The 22,552-nt window shown below is 40.9% G+C and overlaps 1 protein-coding gene across 20 annotated transcripts in view; it reads left to right on the forward strand.

The window, feature by feature from the left end:
* Positions 1-22,552, forward strand: part of NCOR1 (nuclear receptor corepressor 1) — a 116,424-nt gene that overhangs the window by 63,194 nt on the left and 30,678 nt on the right. For 17 of the 20 annotated variants that reach the window (XM_043903933.1, XM_043903932.1, XM_043903930.1 and 14 more), the window contains 5 exons: positions 353-479; positions 9,964-10,516; positions 13,042-13,171; positions 15,459-15,654; positions 21,137-21,297. In XM_043903933.1, coding sequence (XP_043759868.1) covers positions 353-479; positions 9,964-10,516; positions 13,042-13,171; positions 15,459-15,654; positions 21,137-21,297 — 1,167 coding nt within the window. The remainder of the gene's footprint in view (positions 1-352; positions 480-9,963; positions 10,517-13,041; positions 13,172-15,458; positions 15,655-21,136; positions 21,298-22,552) is intronic. The other 3 variants (XM_043903944.1, XM_043903941.1, XM_043903942.1) reach the window with 1 other exon arrangement.

The following is a 22,552-nucleotide window of genomic DNA, read 5'->3' on the forward strand; positions in this document are numbered from 1 at the left end:
CAGTCGTGTCCGACTCTGAGCGACCCCATAGACTGCAGCCCACCAGGCTCCTCCTTCCATGGGATTTTCCAGGCAAGAATACTGGAGTGGGGTGCCATTGCCTTCTCCAGTAGAGTGATGAGTAGTTCCAAAAATAGTTTGGATGTGACTTTTGATCATTTTGATAAAAGCATCCATCTGCACACAAGGCCTGTTAGTGGTCCCCGAGGGGACTGCCCCCCAGCCAGGGTGCTTGTCAGACATGCAGCTGCTGGTCTAGTGTACGCCTTCTGCTTCAGCTCAGCTGTGAGAAGGCTTGCTTCTTTCCTTTCAGTTATGTAAATTCCAAGTAACAGTATTTTTACTCTTCTAGGCCTCACGGAAGCCCCGTGAAGAGCGAGACGTGTCTCAGTGTGAAAGCGTGGCCTCCACCGTCTCAGCACAGGAGGATGAGGACATTGAAGCCTCTAACGAAGAGGAGAACCCCGAGGACAGTGAAGGTACCACCACTCTTCTGTCTGGTTGTGGCGTCTGTTGGCCCACACGCATGACAGGTACCTTAGTTGTTTGGCTGTCTAGGAATTGCTTCATTCAGGAAATGAGAACACAGTGTATTTATCATTCAATCACACATGTATTTATGTAGCTCCTGAGATGGTCCAGGTGCTGCAATCGAAAGGTCTTGAAGGATGGCAGTCCTGCCTGAGACACTAAGTGCCAGCGTCCATAAGCTCTCAGTGTGTCTCTATCATTGCCACACATATTGGTTCAGTCATTAGCTTCAGTTTCATTTTCCTCTTTATTTTATCGAGCTTGATTTATGTCAGCATTTATAAAGCTGAACATGTCATATTGATGTTTTCATGAAAAAAATGTATTAATGGCCCAGAGGCATTGGCCAAAAAAATGTCAAGAAACTTAAATAAAATCCTTTATGCTATTTGAAAAATTGATGGCAATTTCCTCAAAAAGTAAATGTTTTCTTGATTTTTTTCGAATTAAAAAAGGTACCTAATTTACTTTAGTTTACATTACTATTAAAGTTTTAGTGAATTTCTTTTAACTCAAGTGGGGATTTTCACAATGATTCCAGTAGCTTTTAATATGTTATATCTTAAACGTGTTCATGTTTTATGTATGCAAATATTTTCTCTATCTCATTTGCTTTTTATTTTATCTTTAAATTACCAGAATTTAAGCTTCGCAGGTAATTAGAGCTGTTTGCATTTTCCTTTGTAGGCTCTTATGTTTTAAGCTTAAAAGGTTCTACACCTTTCAGGAGTTTTAAAAATACTAGATTTTGGTTTCTCTACAAATTGTTGTCATTGGGTTTTAAACTTAAAAATTTATCTTGAAATGGGTTTTGACTTTGAGCAATAAGTGAACTTTATTCTGTGAGGTTTTGTGAAAACCAAGGTGGTATTGCCAAAATGGAGAGACCATTGGAGCAGACTTGCCTGGGGCGAGCTGAGGGGCTGCAAGCAGTCCAAAGGGGTAGCTGGCATTTGGAAAGAGGTCCTCAGAGCTTGCTGACTTCAGTAGGGTTGTAACTGGTAGCCAATATTGCCTAGGTTATAAATGTACATGAAGCCTGTATTTCACAAGACTAGGCGGCTTAAACAATAGAAACTTATCTGTTGTTTTAGTGCTTAGTCACTCAGTTGTGTCTGACTCTTTGTGACCCCAGGAACTTTAGCCCAGAAGGCTCCTCTGTTCGTGGGATTCTTCAGGGAAGAATACTGGAGTGAGTTGCCATTTCTTTGTCCAGGGGATCTTCCCCACCCAGGGATCGAACCTGGTCTCTTCTGCATTATAGGCGGATTCTTTACCATTTGAGCCACCAAGGAAGCTCTTTAAATTAGGGCCCAATTTTTATGACCTCATCTAACCTTTATTATCTCCTTTTAAGGGCATTATTTCCAAATATAGTCACATTGAGGGTTAGGGCTTTAACATAAATTTGGGGGTGGGGTGGGACACAGTTCAGTGCATAACAAGGGCCAAGTCTATTTGTCATATGTATGTTTATTTCAGAACCTGGAAACCTGTTGCGTGGGCTGCCATATTCTTAAAAACTGAACACAATGAAATGACTTTTCCTTCTCTTTTCTTCCTGTTTCTTTGTCTTAGTGTGAAGCTTTTTCCAAACTGTCAAATGAGGTTTGTCAGGTTAATTACAACCTGGTATGACAGCGATGTTTCCACGGGCTCTAGTGTGGACTGGCCTGGTCACATCATGCCATTTGTACATGTGTGTGTATTGTGATGTCTGGTGGTGGTGGTTTAGTCTCTAAGTCATGTCTGACTCTTGTGACCTAGTGGACTGTAGCCCGCCAGGCTCATCTGTCCATGGGATTCTCCAGGCAAGAATACTGGAGTGGGTTGCCATTTCCTTCTCCAGGTCTTCTTCACAACCCAGGAATTGAACCCAGGTCTCCTGCATTGCAGGCAGATTCTTTACCAACTGAACTATAAGGGAGATCCTTGGAATGGTGACATCTGGAATGGTTTCCTATTAGTAGGAAATGAACTTGCCACCAAAATGGTGGGATCTCCAGTTCCTTTGACTTAATTTCACTTGGGAAGTGTCAGAGAAGAACAGCAAGCACAGTGCATTTTCCACGAGCCCTGATCGGTCTTAACTGCTCAGCTCAGGGACACCCTGAAGCCACATGGGTTTGTGCCCTCAGGCTCTTGCGCATGGCTGAGTGGAGATAGCTGCTAGAGGCCAAGTCTCCATATTGGCTTCCTAGATGGGCGTCTGACCATATGAGTATCTTTCATAATTAGGTGAGTTACATCAAAAGGACCAAACCTTTGTCATAATTTAGATTTTCTCTTGGTCTGAATCATTCTTTGAGATGTTCTGAGGGGGGAAGAAAAAGACACTCACACTTGGCTGGTGCTTGGTAAAGCGCTGCGACTTGAAAGAAGAAGATAACTGAAGGAGTGCTCGTGTCAGATGATGTCATCCGCATAATCACTGACATGTCCTCCTGGCTTTGGAGGAGAAATGACTTGTTAGTTTGTCCTTGAACTTGGCTTCCATCACTGTGTGAATAGAAATGAGGATGCTGCTGCTGCCACTGCTAAGTCACTTCAGTTGTGTCCGACTCTGTGCGACCCCATAGACGGCAGCCCACCTGGCTCCACCGTCCCTGGGATTCTCCAGTCAAGAATACTGGAGTGGGTTGCCATTTCCCTCTCCAGTGCATGAAAATGAAATTTAAAGTGAAGTCACTCAGTTGTGTCCAACTCTTTGCGACCCCATGGACTGCAGCCCACCAGGCTCCTCTGTCCATGGGATTCTCCAGGCAAGAGTACTGGAGTGGGGTGCCATTGCCCTCTCTGGAAATGAGGATGAAGTCTGGCTTTTTGTCTGCCTTTCAACACTGGTAGCATCTTTCACCAACCATAATTGCTGCTGTCCATTAGACCTTACAACACCTGAGGTGCTCTTCTGAGCTTTTGTCTTTCGATTATATTTTTGTTGCTGAGACTTGAGCTCTTATCTGAGTCCCGGTCACACATCTAACTGCCTGTGTAACCTTTGTATTTGGGCACCTAAGGGTTAACAGCAACCGAAACCGACCTGTCTCTCACCTCCATACCTCCCTTTCCCTCCAGTCTCCCCCTTGGGTGTGTGAGTGAATCTCCTTAGATCTCCTCCTCTCCTCCATCGCTGCCACCCCACTTAGAGCCACTGTCCCTTCCTTGTGGTGGCCTCTAGATTGGTCTGCTTGCTGCTGTTTGTTCCATTATATTTTTTTTCCTCCAGAGAGCAGCCCGAGTGAACCTTGTAAAATACAAGTCAGGTCAGGTCTCTCTGCTCCACATCCTGTGATGCTTCTCCCATCTCATTCAGAATCAGAGCTGGAGGCGTGCAGCCTCCCTATAGGCACTGGCCCTTCTTACGTCTCTGGCCTCTGGCGGCCCCTTCTACTGCTCACTCTGTTCTTTTTCACTGTGGTTAAATGAGAGAAAATTGACATATAACATTACACTAGTTTCAGGTGAACAACATAATCATTCAGTACTTGTACTTTATGAAATAATCTAGTTCATCATATAGTAAGTCTGGTTAACTTTCATCATTGCATAGTTACTTTTCTTGTGATAAGAATTTTTAATGTCTGCTCTTGGCAACTTTCAGATTTACAACACAGTGTAATTAACTGTAGTCATTATGCCGTATGTCACATCCGCAGGATTTAGTTAGTTTATAACTAGGTGTTTGAGTCTTTTGACACATTCATCCATTTTGCCTACTCCTCACCTCCTGCCTCTGACAACCACCAGTCTGTTCTCTCTATTGGTGCTGTTTTCTTTTTAAAGATTCCACATGTGAGTGAGATCATCCAGTGTCCTTCTCTGTCTGACTTACTTCACTTAGCACAGTGCTCTCAAGTTCCATCTGTGTTGTCAGAAGTGACAAGACATGTATTTATATATGTTTACATATATGTGTGTGTGTGTATACACACATAAACACCATACCACATTTTCTGAATCCTTTCATCCATTGGTGGACACTTAGGTTGCTTCCGTATCTTGGTTATTGTAAGTAGTGCTCCAGTGAATGTTGGGGTGCATATGTTTTTTCAAGTTAGTGTTTTTTTCCCCCCTTCAGATAATACCTAGGCATAGAATTGCTGGATCATATGGTAGTCCTGTTTTTAATTTTTTGAGGAAGCTCCATACTCTTTTACATAGTGGCTGCACCAGTTTCGCTTCCTACCAGCAGTGCATTAAGGGCCCCCTTTTTTCCACATCCTCCCCAACCGTTGTTACTGCTTGTCTTCCTGATGACAGCACACTGACAGATGTGAGGCGGCTGCTCCCCTGTTTTGCCCACTGTCTTCTTTGCTGCTCCCAAGCTGACTACCCCATGTGAGGGGCTTTTCCGCATCCTCATCTCTTCCTGGCATGTGCTTTCCCCACTTCCTTTGGGCCTCTGGCGATGTCATGTGAGCGCTCTCATGCTTCTGTACCCACTGGGTCTCAGTTGAGTTCCGTATTCACTGCGTTTATTACTACCTGATGTGTCCAGTGTTTTTTGCTCATTGCCTGTTTCACCCTAGATTTCTTCTCCCATGGCTGGGTTACTAGGACCTCAAACAGCTTCTTATGTGGCAGGTGTTAGGCACATATTTGAATGAATGAAAGCATGAATTTGTCAAGTTATTAAATGTTATGTTATGCATGAAAAGTATTTGTTCTTATATGATCATTTAAGTTTTTATTTTTACTGTTTTTTATGTAAAAATGATACATTTATGGCATCAGAGTTTCCTATTTTGCTTAAGATATTTCTCCATATCTCTTGAGGTTATTTGTATTTCATGCTAGATTATCTTCTTAAGAGTTTTAAAAGGCTTTATCCCATTTGGAATTCTTTTTCTGCATTATGTAAGGCAGCGTTCATGTTTTTCTTCCACACAAAGGACCAGTTCTGAGAAATTGCACTCATTGGCTGTTGTCCTGCCTCAGAGATTTAAAGCACTGGCTCTGGCATGTATCAGTTCCTCACATCCATCAGGACCTGTTCCTGACCTTCTCTTCTGTACCACTGGTTTGTCTTGTCTGTCTCTGGGGCAGCCCCAAATGTGTCGTAATACATTGGCTTCATAGTGAGTTTAAGTGTCTGAGGAGTAAGTCTCTCCCATGCTGATAACATTTTCTAATTTTCTTGAATTTTCTCAGGGACTTATTTTTTCACATAAATTTTAAATTGATCTTACACACTGTTGGGATTCTCATTGGAGTTATGTGTATTAATTTTAGGGAGATGTAAATTTTTGTGTTGTCTTGTAATCTGTTTTAAGAAAATAATCAAAAACATAATGTTGAAGTGAGTATCTCTGTATCCTGGTCATAGCAGTGTCACGTTGAAAGTAGCCCAAGGGTCCAGTAATAGAGGAAAGGTGACATAAACTTAAAGACAAAGACATGTTCAGAGCCGCTCATTCATTTCACACTGCATCAGGTATGTGAGCCTGCTCTGTGCCAGGACCTCAGCCTTGTGCTGGTCACTAGGACTAAATGAAAAGCGAAATGTGTAATCCTTGCCCTTATGGTGTTCACAGGCTCATGGGAGCAACAGCCAGGAGTCAGTAATTGTGAACAAAAGTAAAATTGTAGCTGCAGTCAGTACATGTGCTATGGGTACATATACAGTACATGTGCATCAGTAGCAAAGTTCAGCTTTGTTGAGGAAATGATAGAAGGCTTTTAAAATTTTATTTATTTTTCATTTATTTTTATTAGTTGGAGGCTAATTACTTTACATTATTGTAGTGGTTTTTGCCATACATTGACATGAATCAGCCATGGATTTACATGTGTTCCCCATCCTGAACCCCCCTCCCACCTCCCTCCCCATCCCATCCTTCTGGGTCATCCCAGTGCACCAGCCCTGAGCACTTGTCTCATGCATCCAACCTGGACTGGTGATCTGTTTCACACTTGATAATATACATGTTTTGATGCTGTTCTCTCAGATCATCCCACCCTTGCCTTCTCCCACTGAGTCCAAAAGTCTGTTCTATACATCTGTGTCTCTTTTTCTGTCTTGCATATAGGGTTATCGTTACTATCTTTCTAAATTCCATATATATGCGTTAGTATACTGTATTGGTCTTTATCTTTCTGGCTTACTTCACTGTATATAATGGGCTCCAGTTTTATCCATCTCATTAGAACTGATTAAAATGTATTCTTTTTAATGGCTTAGTAATATTCCATTGTATATATGTACCATAGCTTTCTTATCCATTCGTCTGCTGATGGGCTTCTAGGTTGCTTCCATGTCCTTGCTATTATAAACAGTGCTGCAATGAACATTGGGGTACACGTGTCTGTTTCAGTTCTGGTTTCCTCGGTGTGTATGCCCAGGAGTGGGATTGCTGGGTCATATGGCAGTTCTATTTCCAGTTTTGTTTTTTTTTTTTGCTTCCCAACCCTCCCTATTTCCAGTTTTTTAAGGAATCTCCACACTGTTCTCCATAGTGGCTGTACTAGTTTGCATTCCCACCAACAGTGTAAAAGGGTTCCCTTTTCTCCACACCCTCTCCAGCATTTATTGCTTGTAGACTTTTGGATAGCAGCCATTCTGACTGACGTGTAATGGTACCTCATTGTGGTTTTGATTTGCATTTCTCTGATAATGAGTGATGTTGAGCATCTTTTTTTTTTTTTTTTTTTTTGGTTGAGCATCTTTTCATGTGTTTGTTAGCCATCTGTATGTCTTCTTTGGAGAAATGTCTGTTTAGCTCTTTGGCCCATTTTTTGATTGGGTCATTTATTTTTCTGGAATTGAGCTGCAGGAGTTGCTTGTATATTTTTGAGACTAATCCTTTGTCTGTTTCTTCATTTGCTATTATTTTCTCCCATTCTGAATGCTGTCTTTTCACCTTGCTTATAGTTTCCTTTGTAGTGCAAAAGCTTTTAAGTTTAATTAGATCCCATTTGTTTATTTTTGCTTTTGTTTCCAATATTCTGGGAGGTGGGTCATAGAGGATCTTGCTGTGATTTATGTCGGAGAGTGTTTTGCCTATGTTCTCCTCTAGGAGTTTTATAGTTTCTGGTCTTACATTTAGATCTTTAATCCATTTTGAGTTTATTTTTGTGTATGGTGTTAGAAAGTGTTCTAGTTTCATTCTTTTACAAGTGGTTGACCAGTTTTCCCAGCACCACTTGTTAAAGAGGTTGTCTTTTTTCCATTGTATATTCTTGCCTCCTTTGTCGAAGATAAGGTGTCCTTAGATACGTGGATTTATCTCTGGGCTTTCTATTCTGTTCCATTGATCTATATTTCTGTCTTTGTGCCAGTACCATACTGTCTTGATGACTGTGGCTTTGTAGTAGAGCCTGAAGTCAGGCAGGTTGATTCCTCCAGTTCCATTCTTCTTTCTCAAGATTGCTTTGGCTATTCTAGGTTTTTTGTATTTCCATACAAATTGTGAAATTATTTGTTCTAGTTCTGTGAAGAATACCGTTGGTAGCTTCATAGCGATTGCATTGAATCTATAGATTGCTTTAGGTAGTATACTCACTTTCACAATAGAAGGCTTTTTTTAAAGCATGTGGTAGTTGATCTAATATCCAAAGGGAAGAGTAGATGAAAGCTGTTCAGAATGTGTGTAGTCAATGGTGGGGGTTGCATGGACCTTCACAGAACTGAAAGAAGGCCACAGAGAAGGCGGGGCTGGAGAGGGAGCTGGCAGCTAGCAAGCATGGCCACACCCAGCAGCTTGGGACTGGATCCTGGGAGCAGTAAGGCTGGGAATGGGAATGAGTGAGAGTGGGAATGAGTTTTGGTAAGATTTGGCTTTTAAATTGACTCTGGTTTTGTGGTAGAGGGGAGTCTGGGGTGGTGGTGAGAAGAGTCGTTTCTGGAGTCAAGTAGCAGTTGTGAAATTGAACAGAAATGGCTGGATTTGAGGGATTTTTTTTTTTTTTTTTTAGTTCTACCAGTTTATTGCTACCAACCCATCTTCCTCCACCCTCGTGCACACATGCTCAGTCACGTAACCCCATGGGCTGCAGCCCGCCAGGCTCCTCTCTCCATGGACTTTCCCAGGCAAGAATACTGGAGTGGGTTGCCATTTCCTTCTCCATGGGGGATATTTTTAGAGAGAAATCTATGACTCATCAAGGTGCAGAATCTGGAGATAAATGAGAGGAGCGTGTGAAAGATGACTCCTGGGTTCCTAGTTTGTTTGCTGGATATGAAACTTTAAAAAAGAGCTTGATTTGAGACTTGGGAGAGTTGAATATCAGTCCAGAGTAAGACATAGAGAATTTGTAATTCCTTTGTGAAATCTAGGTAAAAGCATTAAAAGTACATGTATGAGATGGAACAAACGGTGGGAAAGACCAGTGTTACAGCAAATTAAATGACAGAACCTATGTAATATTTTCGTAGAGCTTTGCTGTCCAGTGAGGTAGCCACTGGACACACGTGTGGTTGCCACTGGACACATGTGGTTGTTGAGTTCTTAAAATGTGATTGCAGTCTTCCCTCCACCGGAGGATCCCGCATATGTGGATTCAACCAGCTGCGGGTCCAAATATTAAAAAAAAAAAAACTTCAGAAGGTGCCCCAAAGCAGAATTCCACACCATGGCAACTATTTACACAGCATTTGCCTTGTTTGTACAGCTCTTCAGACAGAAGTTTTGTTAGTTGTCATAAGTCATCTAGAGATGATGTGAAGAGTACTGGAGGATGTGCATAGGTTGTATGCAAACACTACACCCTTTTATATAAGGGACTTATATATAAGCATCCGTGGATTTTGGTATCTGTGGTGGGGTGTGGGGGTTTTCCTGGAATCATTCCCCGCCAGACACCAAGGGACAGCTGTCGACCAAATTGAGATGTGTTGAAATGTGAAATCGCAAATTTTGAAGACTTAGTACCAAAAAAGGTAAAACACCTTATTACTAGATTTCTATGTTGGTTATGTTTAAAATGATAATATTTTGCACATATTGGGTTGGGTTAAATAAAATTATTGTTGAATTTTACCTGTCTCTCTCCTTACTTTTTTAACATGGCCACAAGAAAAATTAGAATTACAAATGTAAAGTGCATTAGGTTCTTCTTTGGATGCTGCTGTTCTAATGTCAGCTCTCCTGGGTTAAAAAAAGCAGAGACAGGACTGGTAGAAATAAATCAAAATGTCATCTTTTATGGAAATGTTTTTGGTTTAGTTTTATTTTTTAATCTATCTTTTTCAAATTTCATATGAATTATTTTTGGACATTAAAAGCTCTTATGCTTTCTGTTTCCAAAGACTGAGGCAATTTGAGCTTTCCCTTTCGTACTTTGTAGAAAACTTGTTTTCCCAGTGCTGTGGTACTTCAGGGAGGTCATCACAGGAGGATAACCCATCCTAAACAAGTACTTTCAAGCATGGCTTCTGTCACCACCTGACACGTGTTCATTATCAGATTTTTATGCTGTATCATTATCTTTAAGGTGCTGAAAATAGTTCTGATACAGAAAGTGCTCCTTCTCCTTCACCAGTTGAAGCTGTCAAGCCTGGCGAAGACAGCACTGAAAATGCCCCTCCTCGAGGGACTGCTGAGGCTGCGGCCGAGCTGGAGGCTACCCCTGACGCCGTGCCCAGGCCTTCTCCCTCGCCGGCAGCTGCGAGCACAAAAGCAGCCGAGGATGACAGTGTGGAAGCCCCGGTGAATGATAGCATCACAGTGGACACGGCTGAGCCGATGGAGGTGGAGCATGAGGAGCACGGGGCTGAAGGCACTTCTGCTCTTGACCTCCCCTCGGCCGCAAAGGCCGATGCTGTGGATGTTGAAATGCGAGTGCCAGAAAGCAGTCCATCCAGAGTCGAAGGGGACCTCAAAGACAGAGACCTGGAGAGGAGTGGCGAGAAGCCAGAGCCTGGAGAGGATGATCTGGGGGTGGCCCAGCAGCTGAGCGCCCCGAGGCCTGAGCCCCTGTCTGACCACGATTCCAGCGCCACTTGCAGTGCAGACGAGGACGTGGACGGGGAGCCCGAGAGGCAGCGGTGAGGCTCCCTCCTTGACCTCCCCTGTCTTTACTCTGCTGGTCGCAGACTGAACCCAGGGTGGTGCTGGCTGCCAAGGTTGCTCCTGTGTAAATACTGGCCAGTGAGAGAGTCTGTCTGCTTTTACTGTTGGGTTCTGATGCTGGTCACCTGATTAACCAAAAAGAACTGTGTAGTCGTTATTTTTTAAAGACTTTAACTTCTTTCCATATCAATCGTTAGGTACATCCCATATGATAGCAGAGAAGGGCGGTCAGCTCCCAGAGCTGTGACCAGAACCGCAGTTGCCTGCCGCTATGGTGGCCGAGCCATGTGACGTGGTGAAGGGGCAGGCGGGAGGCAGGGGCCCCAGCTCTGCCCTCAGACGGAACAGCCTCGGAGCAAGGCCGCAGTGCCTGCGTCTGAGATGTGAGAGATGCTGAGGGCGAAGATGGGGACTGGAGGAAAAGTGTGTTAGAAAGCATAATCTGATTCAAGTTAGTGGTAATTGTAATGATCACCTTTTTGTATCACTTAAAACTGCAGATTATTTATATTTGTAATTTAAAGTACAGGTATGATACAAATTAACTTAAGTACTTTTAGTCAAATTAATATTACGGAAATACAATCTTTATGGTTTTTATAACAATTGCTGTAAAAAAAGTAAAATTTACAGGAGTAGATACTACCTTCTTTAGTATACTCAGTTTCTTGGGTGTTTACTTTTCCTTGAAAGAAATGCAGTCACCTAGAATCACAGTATCACTTGTACCATGTTGAATTGATTGGTGCAAATTGTAAAATGAATTAGACTAAAATGTCATTTGACCAGAAACCCAACTCAGCTCTTTTTTTCTATTTTCCCCCTTTTTAATAAGAAAGAGGCTCTCAGGAGACAGCCAGATTCTGCTCAGAGCTCCGCTTCTGTAGTGTGTCCTGGTGTCACTGTGCTTTTGGTCCATTTCCAGTATATTGTACATCTTATATACTTAAGAATGGGACTTGATACTAGAATGATACTGAACATAACAGTGATGATTTCTCCAAGGAGACTTTTATGTAGTAGATACTAGAATTTTAATCAGCAAAAATAGAAATAATATAGAGCTCCTACTTAACCATGGTTTTTCAGAAAATTGAAGGTTCTAGCACTCTTTTTCTCATGTCTCAATACTGTGGATTTTAACTGTTCCAAACTTTAAACATAAATGGATTCAAGCTGTATGGTCCTTTTTTAAGCATGCTTTACTGAAATATGTCATCTAAAATAAGAGTTATGTGTTCTGTGCTATTGGTTTTAGTGACTTATTTATAAATTTATGAGTGAAGGGAAAATTAGGATGGCAGTAATCATAAAGGGGAGGAGCACCTAAGGGCTGACTGTGATAGTGGTCGTGAAATTCTGACGTTCCTTATCAACACATGGCACTCTCTGGATGATCCTCTAGTTCACTTTGCTTCTAGGCTGTCAAAATGACACTTTCTGTTGTCTGTATCTTTAATATTATCTTGATTCTTTGTGTAAAAAGTTGTTTTCTTTTACACATTCTAGTTTTCCTACCCATTTATACCTTTTCAAATGTTCACCTTCCCCAGTAACTGACAACACTGGGAAATATGATGGCGCCTGTAAGGTATAATGTTCCAGTTCCTATTCTGGACATCCTTTACTCAAGTGTGGGTCCTGAAACTGAGTGAAGTGGTGCAGTGTGAGATGGCAGAGGGTGAACGGGGAGCACGGACTGGGTGGGGAGCATGGGCAGCCTTGTGAGCTCAACCTGCAGTTGCCTTGTGGGAGTGCTGCTCTGCGGTGCCGTTTCTCCCCAGTTTTCATGAGAAACCAGGAGTCTGGAATTATAGGTGAAATTCTTTTTTTGTTTGTTTTTCTTTCTTTCTTTATTTTTGGCGTTGCTGGGTCTTTGTTGCTGTGTGCAGACTTGTTTTCGCTAGTTGTGGTGAGTGGGGCCTGCTCTCTGTTGCAGTGCGTGGGCCTCTCATTGAGGTGGCATCTCTTGTTGTGGAGCTTGGGCTCTAGGCTCAGGCTTTGGTAGTGGTGGTGCTCATGGGCTTAGTTGCCCTGTGGCATGTTGGGTCTTCCTGGACCACGAATGGAACCCACGTCTCCTGCATTGACAGGCGGATTCTTAACCACTGGACCACCAGGGAAGTCCCTGGGTGAAATTCTTGATTTTAAAATGATGGTGGTTTATTCAGATGTTTTAAAAATGCTCTCTCATCTTAGCAAAACACTAGTTTGTAACCTATGTTAATGGTAAATTAGGACCTGACATTCCCTAATGGCCCTTGTTCAGACTGTTCTGTTGGTTAGATGCAGATGAATATCAACCTATAAATTAACATTAGGTTTCTTTACCTGAAAGTTTAGCCTTGTAGATTTTTTTCCTTAGTATTCAAATATGTAAGGTTAATGTGATATATGTTTGTGTGTGTGTACATGTTAACTTATAAGGAATTATGGTGATTGTATGTTTAAAGTCTTCAATAAGAATATATTGATTAGTCATTTTTAATTGCATTTTCAGAATGTTTCCTATGGATTCGAAGCCTTCGTTGCTAAATCCCGCTGGGTCTATACTGGTTTCATCACCCATAAAACCAAACCCACTGGACCTGCCTCAGCTTCAACATCGAGCTGCTGTCATCCCACCAATGGTAAGTTTTCAATGTGAGTAAGAAAAGTAGAGTTGAAAACAAAGACCTTTAGAGACATTTCTTTTCGAATCAGTGCTTGATTTTTTTTTTTTAATTGTAGTAAACATCACATAACATGAAATGTACATCTTAACTCTTAAGTGTGCAGTTCAGTAGGGTTAAGTATATCCATTAAACCATCATTCTCCCCTGCACCCAGCACCCTACACCTTTCTACCTTCTGTTTTATAAATTTGGCTACTTACATAAGTGAACTCATACAGTATTTGTGTTTTTTTGTGCCTGTTTTATTTCACTTCGCCTAATGTCCTCAAGATTATTCATATTGTGGCACATATCAATTCTCCTTCTATTTTAAGACTGGTGTATAGACCACATTTGATTTATTCATTCATCTGATGAATGTGTTGCTTTTTGAAATGAATTCATGTGAGAATTGATTGAAGTGATCCATTTCTAGTTAAGGAAAAAAGAGAAATGTAGTGCTCTAGCCATAAATGTTACTAAGTTTTGTGTTTGTTTTGTTTTGCTATAAGATAATAGTAAATATAAATGAGTAAATAGTATATCTAGATGTTGAATGTTTAAATTATAGAGGTTATGGTTAGCTTTAGTATACAGTTCCAAACCTAGTTTTATTTGCCTTTTACCTTATTAATCTCTGTGAATTTGACTCCCTTTTGACCCTGAATTCTGGTCTTGAGTATTGATCCTTTACTTAGTTATGTTCTAGCTCTTTATTTCAGAGGATAAAAATTTGTTCCCTAGGTCACATGACAATATGTAAAAGTTAAGTGTGTGCCTCTGATAAATAATAGGCTCACCAAAAAAAACATTTGTTCATTCATTGATTTACCCAAATGGACATAAATTGAGGGTCTGCCAAGTTCAAGGTAACATTTTTTTATGTTTTGTGAAATGTCATAATCTTTGACTTCAGAAAATTTAGATTGGTCTTGATAATAAGACATAGAAAAAAATCTTGTTTCTTTTTCTGCCTCAACTTTTTAAAATTCGTTTATTATAATTGGAGGATAATTGCAATGTTGTGTTGGTTTCTGCCATACATCAGTGTGAATCAGCCATAGGTATACGTATGTCCCCTCTGTGCAATAAAAATTTAAAAGAGTTAAAATGTGATGCTCTGTTAGGTTGAAAAATATACTATGAATGATTCAGAGGAACGAGCACTTCCTGGTTAAAGAGACACTTAAAGAAGACTCTTTGTAGGAAATAATGTTTTGATTGGACCAATGCAGTTCATTTTGCTTTATAGTAAAAGAAGGAAAAGGCGTATTTACATGTAAGCTAAAACCCAAAGGCAAGAAAATTATGTGTGTATTATGAGTGCAGTGAAAAATCCTACCTACAGCAGTGGAAAAAACTGTGGGTCTTTAGATAACAGGTTCTAAAAAGGGTCTGCTCTCTGCTAGTCCCAGGATGCTCATATTCATGAAGTGAGGGGCTGTGTTAGGGGCTGTTTGTTTAGTGTTGGGACAAAGCAGCTTGGATTCTTTTCTTTATGAGGTGGGAGAGAGAGAAAACAGAGAAAACAAGCATCTAAGCTGTCCATGGTGTCGAGTGATGTGCACTGTGAGAGAGGAGCAGGCTGCAGCAAGAAGGAAGGCAGGAGGGATGGCAGTGTGGTGTTGGATGGTGGGGCTGGCCTGTCTGAAGAAAACTGGCCTCTTAAGGAGTTGGTGGTGGAGGGGAGGAGCTGGGTGAGGCCAGGGCAGCCGCCAGACTTCTGGCTGAAGCTGCTGGGGTTCTGCTTTGTACGAGAAGCCAGAGAAGTGTTTGGTATAGCAAATGAGAAGCTCCATTTTGAATGTGAGTTTTGAGGTGCTTTGAGATATCTGAGTGGAGTTGTTAAGGGCAGTGAGTGTGGAACTTGGAGAAAAATGTCTCAGAAATATTTGCTTATGAGCCATTAACATAGAGGTGACATTTAAATCCATAGAAGTGGGTGTGAGCACCTATGAGGGTCAGGAAGAGGGTGGGCCAGACCTGAGCTACCAGGGGCTCAACGTCTTGAGTTAAAAGCGGATGGAAATACTCTGATTTCTGACTTTGATTTCTCTTACCACAACTTTGGGATTTATATCATGTTCAAGTCTGAAAGTAATTGTTTAGCATTTTAAGCATAAAGCTTGAAGATTACTTTGATTAAAAAAAATGGTAGAACCACTTCAAGCAGTCTGCTTATATAGAAATAAGGGTTACTTGCAACAGATGGTAACGGCTACTTTTTGGTGTCTGGCGTATTTAGATTTTTTTCTCCCTGTAGGTTTCCTGCACCCCATGTAACATCCCAATTGGGACCCCCGTGAGCGGCTACGCCCTCTACCAGCGGCACATCAAAGCCATGCACGAGTCAGCGCTCCTGGAGGAGCAGCGGCAACGGCAGGAGCAGCTGGACCTAGAGTGTCGGAGCTCGACCAGCCCATGCGGTGCCGCCCGGAGCCCCGGCAGAGACTGGGAAGGTGGGTGGCGCGCACACCGCCCAGGACACGAGTGCAGGTGGTGGGAAACAGAGCTGCGTTTGAAACCTGGCTCGTGGCGCTGTCCTGAACAGATACAGTTCCTTACCTTATCCTCGGTTAAGACTGTCAAGGGATGTCGGTGTTTTTGATCACTAAAGGATAGCAGTGATGTTTTCTTTTGTTTGTTTGTTAGTTTGTTTTGTAGCAGTGATGTTTTCAGTAGACTTCTTGTTAATGTGAATTTTGTGATGTTCACCTTACTGCTGATGACTGTGTAATGGCCGTTCTTTCTGCTACATTCATCTGAGTTTTCAGAGTCAGTGAGATTTACCTGTCCTCCAAGCAAGTCAGGGAAATATTCTAAATCTCTGATATGGTGAGATCAGCTTTGTGTGGCACATTCAATCAGACCTTGACTTGCCCCTCACTCTGGTCGTGGGCAAGCCACTTGACCTTCTCAGCTTTAGTAAAGTGGAAATACATGTCTGTCTAATCTAGCTATATCTCTGCCTTTCTGAGAAAGAATGCGCATTCAGTATTGTTTTATAACACGTAGTTCTGCATTATTTTACATACAGTATAATAAGTAGCAGTAGTATATTAGCATATGCATAGTGTAATAGACACCTTGAAGAGTGCTGTTATCTTGTGTGTCACTGTTGTTACTTCAAGTGACAGATTTGAGTTGTGCATGTTGTTTTTAGTTGGTGCATGATATACTTTGTTTTAAAACAAGAAGAAAGGGAGTCGTTATTAAATTTTAGTAAATTCTTCTGTTATGGTTAGAAAATGGCACCTAGTAGTCAGTAGTCTGTAGTAGTCTGGTTGATAGTAACCGATGGACTGCCTAGTACGACACACTTAGAATATGAGACCATTAAAGTCTTTGACTATGGTTTCATTTTTTTTAATGATTCAGTCGACTGTTGGTAGTACCTTATATAAGATAAGGGCTGTTAGCTGTAGAACACCGTGCATTTCAAGGACTGTTTAACGTAAAAGTGGAACTGGGGTGCTTAACTGACCCTGCTGACTCCTTGTCCCCATCCCACCAGGAGTAAACAGTTAGTTATTGAACCTCCTGTGTCAGAGTTTTACATATAAGATTGCTAGTGTTTTAAATATAAATCTTAGGCTATTAAAAATGTGAACCAGATTAATACCCACCACGGCTGTATGTATAATAGGTGCTAAATGAATATTTCTTGAATGAAGGTAGAAAAAATATTGGTAACTTGTGAGCTTTTAGTATATTGTCTCTAGAGAATCCTTAATCCCTAACTCAGTAATTGACATAATGTGTACTCAGCAATTACATTTTAAAGGAATGATTTAAATGAAGTAAGATAAAGATGGATTTAGCAGAAGTACTTATCTTTTGAGCATTCCAGTGATGAGAAAAATCTGTCAGTATGAAAATGATAAATTATAGAATAATTTAAGTCTTTTGATCTATTCCTTGCATAAATGATTTAGAATAAATTTTTTGAAACAATTAAAATGTGGGAAAAATAACAAATAGTGTTTTCTGAACTTATGCTAAAGCTTAGCATTATTCAGCTGACAACACCTGAATCATTCTAATATGTCTGTATAATTGTTTTAAGAACTGAGGCTCTTTTCTTGATCTCCGTTACAAAGTGGGTTGTATTGGCAGCTGGAGAGGCTGAAGTAGGCTAGCTCCAAGTTCTGAGACTTCAGACTGTGAATTGCATTTCTCCATGATCAATCCCATTAATCCATGTGGTTTAGATCTGAATGGTATCCTTTTTTAAACAGTGATGCAGTGGTGTTAAACCCAAGCTGTCTTTATTTATGTGATCAGTATGACACTAAAGTGTTTGTTAATATGACATCACTTTGGTTCAAGGTGATGTCTACAAACTGGGGTCTACCTCTCTACAAACTGGGGTGGTTGATTACATTTTATTCCAATGTTAGGTTTTGTTTTAGCTAATCTAGCTAGTATGTTCATCCAGTAATTCATTTAACAAGTGCTGAAGGCTCTCCTGGATTTATAGCTATTTTGTAGTTTGCTTAAAGGATAATCTCCCAAATAACATTTATATGTTTGCAATTAACTTGCTTGCATGTAGAGTATTTAATAAGAATATTTTTGGTGCAGCATCATAGAATAGTTTATAGAGTGGTAAATACAGTGAGAATGAATTACCAACTGGTGTTGTCCGTGTGAGGTAGGAACACAGTTCTGGCTTTTCTCTTCACAGGCACATTTAGAAGGTAACAGGCAGCACCTGTTGTCCACCTGTTGGATTGTGTTCACCTTCTGTTTATGAGACAGGCGGTTTAAGCCTTTCCATTTGTAGAAAAGCTTGAAAAAGCCTCAGAGAAAAATTGTTTTCATTTTCCAGTAACATTTACACAAGCTGACTCCTGCTTTAGTTGGAAGCCTTTTTTCTGCAGTGAAAGAACTCAGACTTGACACATGTAAAGGTAGTTAGAAGTGAAGTTCTAATGCAGGTTTTAACAAAATCCAGTCAGAATAAGAGTTAATGCTTCTGTGCAACTGAATCTGGTTTCTTTTTTTTTTAACTTTTTCAACTGAGTACGTGATGACTTAAATGGTTGTATTTAGAACCATCTAAAATTTCATCTTTTTATTTAACACTATTATGACAAGTATATTTATTTTTCTGTATGTTTATAAACTTATAAAGCCATCCTTCACTGAATATATATATATATATTGTGAATAAACATATATGTATATTGTGAATATATATATATTATGTGCTCCTGTGTTAAATTGTCTAGAAAGGGAGACATGATTTTCTTTTGTAGTTGGTTTATTTCATAAATCTGCACAGTATTAGGACACTTATTGATCAGTTAGAGAAGGAATGAATGGGTAGCGTCATCCTGATGGTGACCCCAGAGGCATGTGAAATTTCTGCACCCAGTGCTCAGGAAGCCATCACTGCACTGGGGCTCAGAGCTCAGGCCAGGAACTGCACTGCTGTAGGAAAGTCTCCAATCTCTGTTGAGCAGTTAGGGTGTGATTCTTTTGAGCCTCAATTACCTCCTCTGTCAAACGTTGTTAATGATCTCGCTAGTCCTGAGAGCTTAACGAGATACTTCTGTAGTCTCAGTGCTCTGCGCATAGTACAGATTCCTATTAGCTGACATTACTTTCACTGTTTCTGGTTTTTAAAAATAAGCTAAAGAACATTTTAATTGTGCTAGTCAATTCTCTGCTTGAAACCAGTCACAGACCTTCCACTTCACAGTGAGAGGCTGGAGACCTTCTCTTTAGAAAGGACCTGTGAGGATGCCCATGTCACTGCAGTTAAGGGAGAAAGGAATTGAGCAAGAGGGCTACTGTTGAAGGGAGAAGGCAAATTATTTTTCACAGGGGAAGATTATCCACCAGGAAGCCTGAAGAATTAACTGAGAAGTTATTAGAGCTAAGAGGAAAATTCATTAAGTTTCTCAGAAAAAAATTGATATACAGAGATCTGTATCTATCTTTCTTATATCTGCAGAAATCAGTGTGTAAAATATATATATATATATATATATGTTTTCCCATGTATACTAAACAGGTGGTTTTACTCACAATATAAAAATATATACATATTAATAATTTTATGAAATTATGAAAAATGACCTATATGAAAAAATCAAGGTTCCTCAATTGGAAAACTCACTATAAAATGTCAAGTCTCCTGTAAATACACATCCAGTGAAAATTCCAGTGATACATTGGGGAGGAAGTACTCAAAATGATTTAAATTTAGATTTATCTGAAAGAACAAGTGGATAAAACTAGGTAAGCAAAAGAATAAAAGATGAATGGGAATTTGTTCTGGCAAACATTAAAATGCCACAGTTTAAAGTGGTTTGGGTACAGATGATTTTTACTTTCTTTTCTAAAATTACAGTATTTCAATTTTACTTTCTTTAAAAAAAAGAAAATATACATATATAATATAGAAAATTATATAATTATATATATTTGTGGTTTTTAATTCTTAATATGACTCTGCATATCTGATATGCCCTTGAAATGCTTAAAGTTTATTTTTATACTACATGTGGAGGCAAATTAGTAGAATAATTTTCATTAGCATTATTGTAGTAAAATTCATAAGTTTGCATAGCCATTAAAAATTATTTTGATCTGCATATTTGAAATCCTTCTTCCGTTTTTTGATTGCATTTATTTCTCTAATACTAAGCAGTGGGCTTCAACAGGCTAATTATAAAAGTCAAAATCCTCAGCATTCTGGCCTCTAATTCAGGGTATACTTGAATTCATAGAATGGCTGGATAATCCACTCGTTGCCTGTTGTGATCTTTACTGCATGTGAAAAGACTTGATTCTCCTAATGAGAGGACAGAGAAGTTCTTTGAGCTTTGAAAGAAGAAATTGTCATTGGATTTTTGTGGATTTCATTAGGTCAGAGTATTGGTGTTTACACAGAAGATTTGGATGTGTAGGGTTTTGTAACCCAGACCTCTATAGTAGTATAGAGTTGGATCTGCCTCCGGACAGTGTGGGCTGGTCCTGTCACACTTGCTATTTCAATCTGGGGTTCTTCCCTTATGTTGGTAACTTTAACTTCCATAGGAAAATCAGTCGCCTATATGCCCTATGCTGAGGCCACACGTGCTCTAGAGCGGGAGGCACAGATGCACAGTACAACGGCCAGGTCAGCGTCACCGTGTAGGCTCTCTCCGCAGCCTGGTATGAGTGCAGCCCGCTCTAGTGGCCCGCCAGGTAAATACCAATCCTCCTGCCGTGGCTGCTGGCCATCCACCTATACTGCTGGCAGGGGTGGTTTGCTCCCAGGACGTGTCCCCGCTGTTTCAGAATTCCTTTCTCGTTTCTCTGCATCCCATCTTCAGTTGTATTCAGTTGAGATTCACTGGGCCACCGGGAGGTTTGTGTTCATACCTGAAAACCGTGACGTTGACTGCCTGTTCTCCTATGAGTACATGTACTTTGTAAAAATCTTGAGATCCACCCCCTGCTAAAAAATATTCAAGTGTCTATGAGAGTCAAAGTCAGTGTTTCTCAAATTATGCAAGATGCAAAGAGGACATATAACTGGCTGTCAGTTATATCTGTATATTTTCTAGAGTTGTAATATCAGCTGTCCCCAAGAAACACCCTTCTTTTCACCTCCTGTGTGAGGTCCAAGGAGTGGTGCAGAGAGAGAAAAAAATCACTAAAGATTGCCATTTGCATAAGCTGAACAGAAATAGTCTGAAATGGACTTCAGCCTGAAAGCTCTGGTTTGACAGGGAGTTGAGTATTTCAATGTCACAGATACCATTTGTGACCCGAGTATGGATACAGATTTAATCTAAGTGAAGGAAATTTAAAATAGATATGTTCATCCTTGAATTCATCTTGCACTTACAATTGAATTGTGATTGAAAAAATAATTGAGATAGGTGGGACATCACAAACTAGGAAATTGACTATTTTGAATAATTTTTTTCTTCCTTTTAAAAGTCCTCCAGCCTGCTCCACATCAGGTGATAACTAACCTTCCTGAAGGGGTTCGGCTTCCAACAACTCGGCCCACTCGGCCGCCGCCTCCTCTCATCCCGTCATCCAAAACCACAGTGGCTTCTGAGAAACCATCGTTTTTACTGGGAGGCTCCATCTCACAGGTAAGAGGGCTGGCTTCTCTTCCCAGGAGATTCTCTGTTGGTTACTGCTTTGTAAAGATTTTCTCTCCCTCCCATATTAATTTGTCAGAGTCTAAATGAAAATCTATTTATGACGAGACATTGACTTAAAAATGCAGCAGTCGCTTTGTCTTCCACGGCGCATGCAGGTTTGTTCAAGTTAAGTCCCCAAACTGAGTGACAGTGTCATGTGTGGCCACTCAGATCTCTGTCTGCCTAATCGGTGGTCAGCTAATGATCAGGGAGCTTTGTGTCCAGAAGGACTTAAATTTCCCAGTCTTTACCAAGGGGCTCATCAACCAGGCAGCTGACAACACTGCCTTCCTCCTCAATTCCTGCTATCACAGAGCCTTGAGGTGGGACCACACACAGTGAGGACGCACGGCCTCTGGAGTCTCCCCTGGCCAGTGTGCAGCCTGCACATGTGTATGGCCTTCTAGGTCCCCAGGGAGATGTTGGACCTCTGCAGACCCCTGTGGACATTCTTTAGCTTTTCCTTTTTGTGGGGAGGGGTGGGGCATACCTCAAAGGATGTAGGATCTTAGTTCCCTGACCAGGGATGGAACCCTTACCCTTTGCCGTGGAAACATGGAGTCTTAACCACTGGACCACTAGGGATGTCCCTCTTACAGTTTATGGTTAGCCTGATTGTTTGCTCTGACCGCCTCGGCCAGGGGAGGAGTCCATTGACTCTAATTGTTTCTGACAAGCCTACACCTGCTTCCCCACCCCGTCGGGGCCAGTTTAAGACAGCTTTGTAAGTGGGGTCTCTCAGAGAACCGCTCAGCCAGTCTGATAATGACAGTCACCTGAGACTGACCCCCTCCGTACTTTCATGTGACCAGAGCTGTGGGTTCTAAGGGCTGAAGCAGACCAGCAGTGGGGGTCAGCAGAGCAAGTTTACAGGTCACAGAGCTCACAGTTCTCACCAGAGTTCGCCATTTTCCTGAATAATAATGCTCCCAGATTTCTACAGGTGTTTGGTTATAGATTTGGAAAAGAGTTCTTAAAGGGCTGATTCTTAACCTTCCTGCTAGTTTTCTGGTTGCCTTTGTGGAGGAGGGTCTTTGGAAGTTCTTCCTCCACCATTTTTTCGAGGAATAAATGCAATTATAATAATCTGAGGGTATGGTTAAGTGTTTTCAGTTATGTAATTTGTTAATAATACAAAGTAATCTACCTGAAATTTAGGGTGATTTTGGAAGATGTCTTGCTCCTTTTAAAAGCTTTTAAAATT

Source organism: Cervus elaphus, chromosome 5, assembly GCF_910594005.1.
Source record: "Cervus elaphus chromosome 5, mCerEla1.1, whole genome shotgun sequence".
Lineage (NCBI taxonomy): Eukaryota > Metazoa > Chordata > Mammalia > Artiodactyla > Cervidae > Cervus > Cervus elaphus.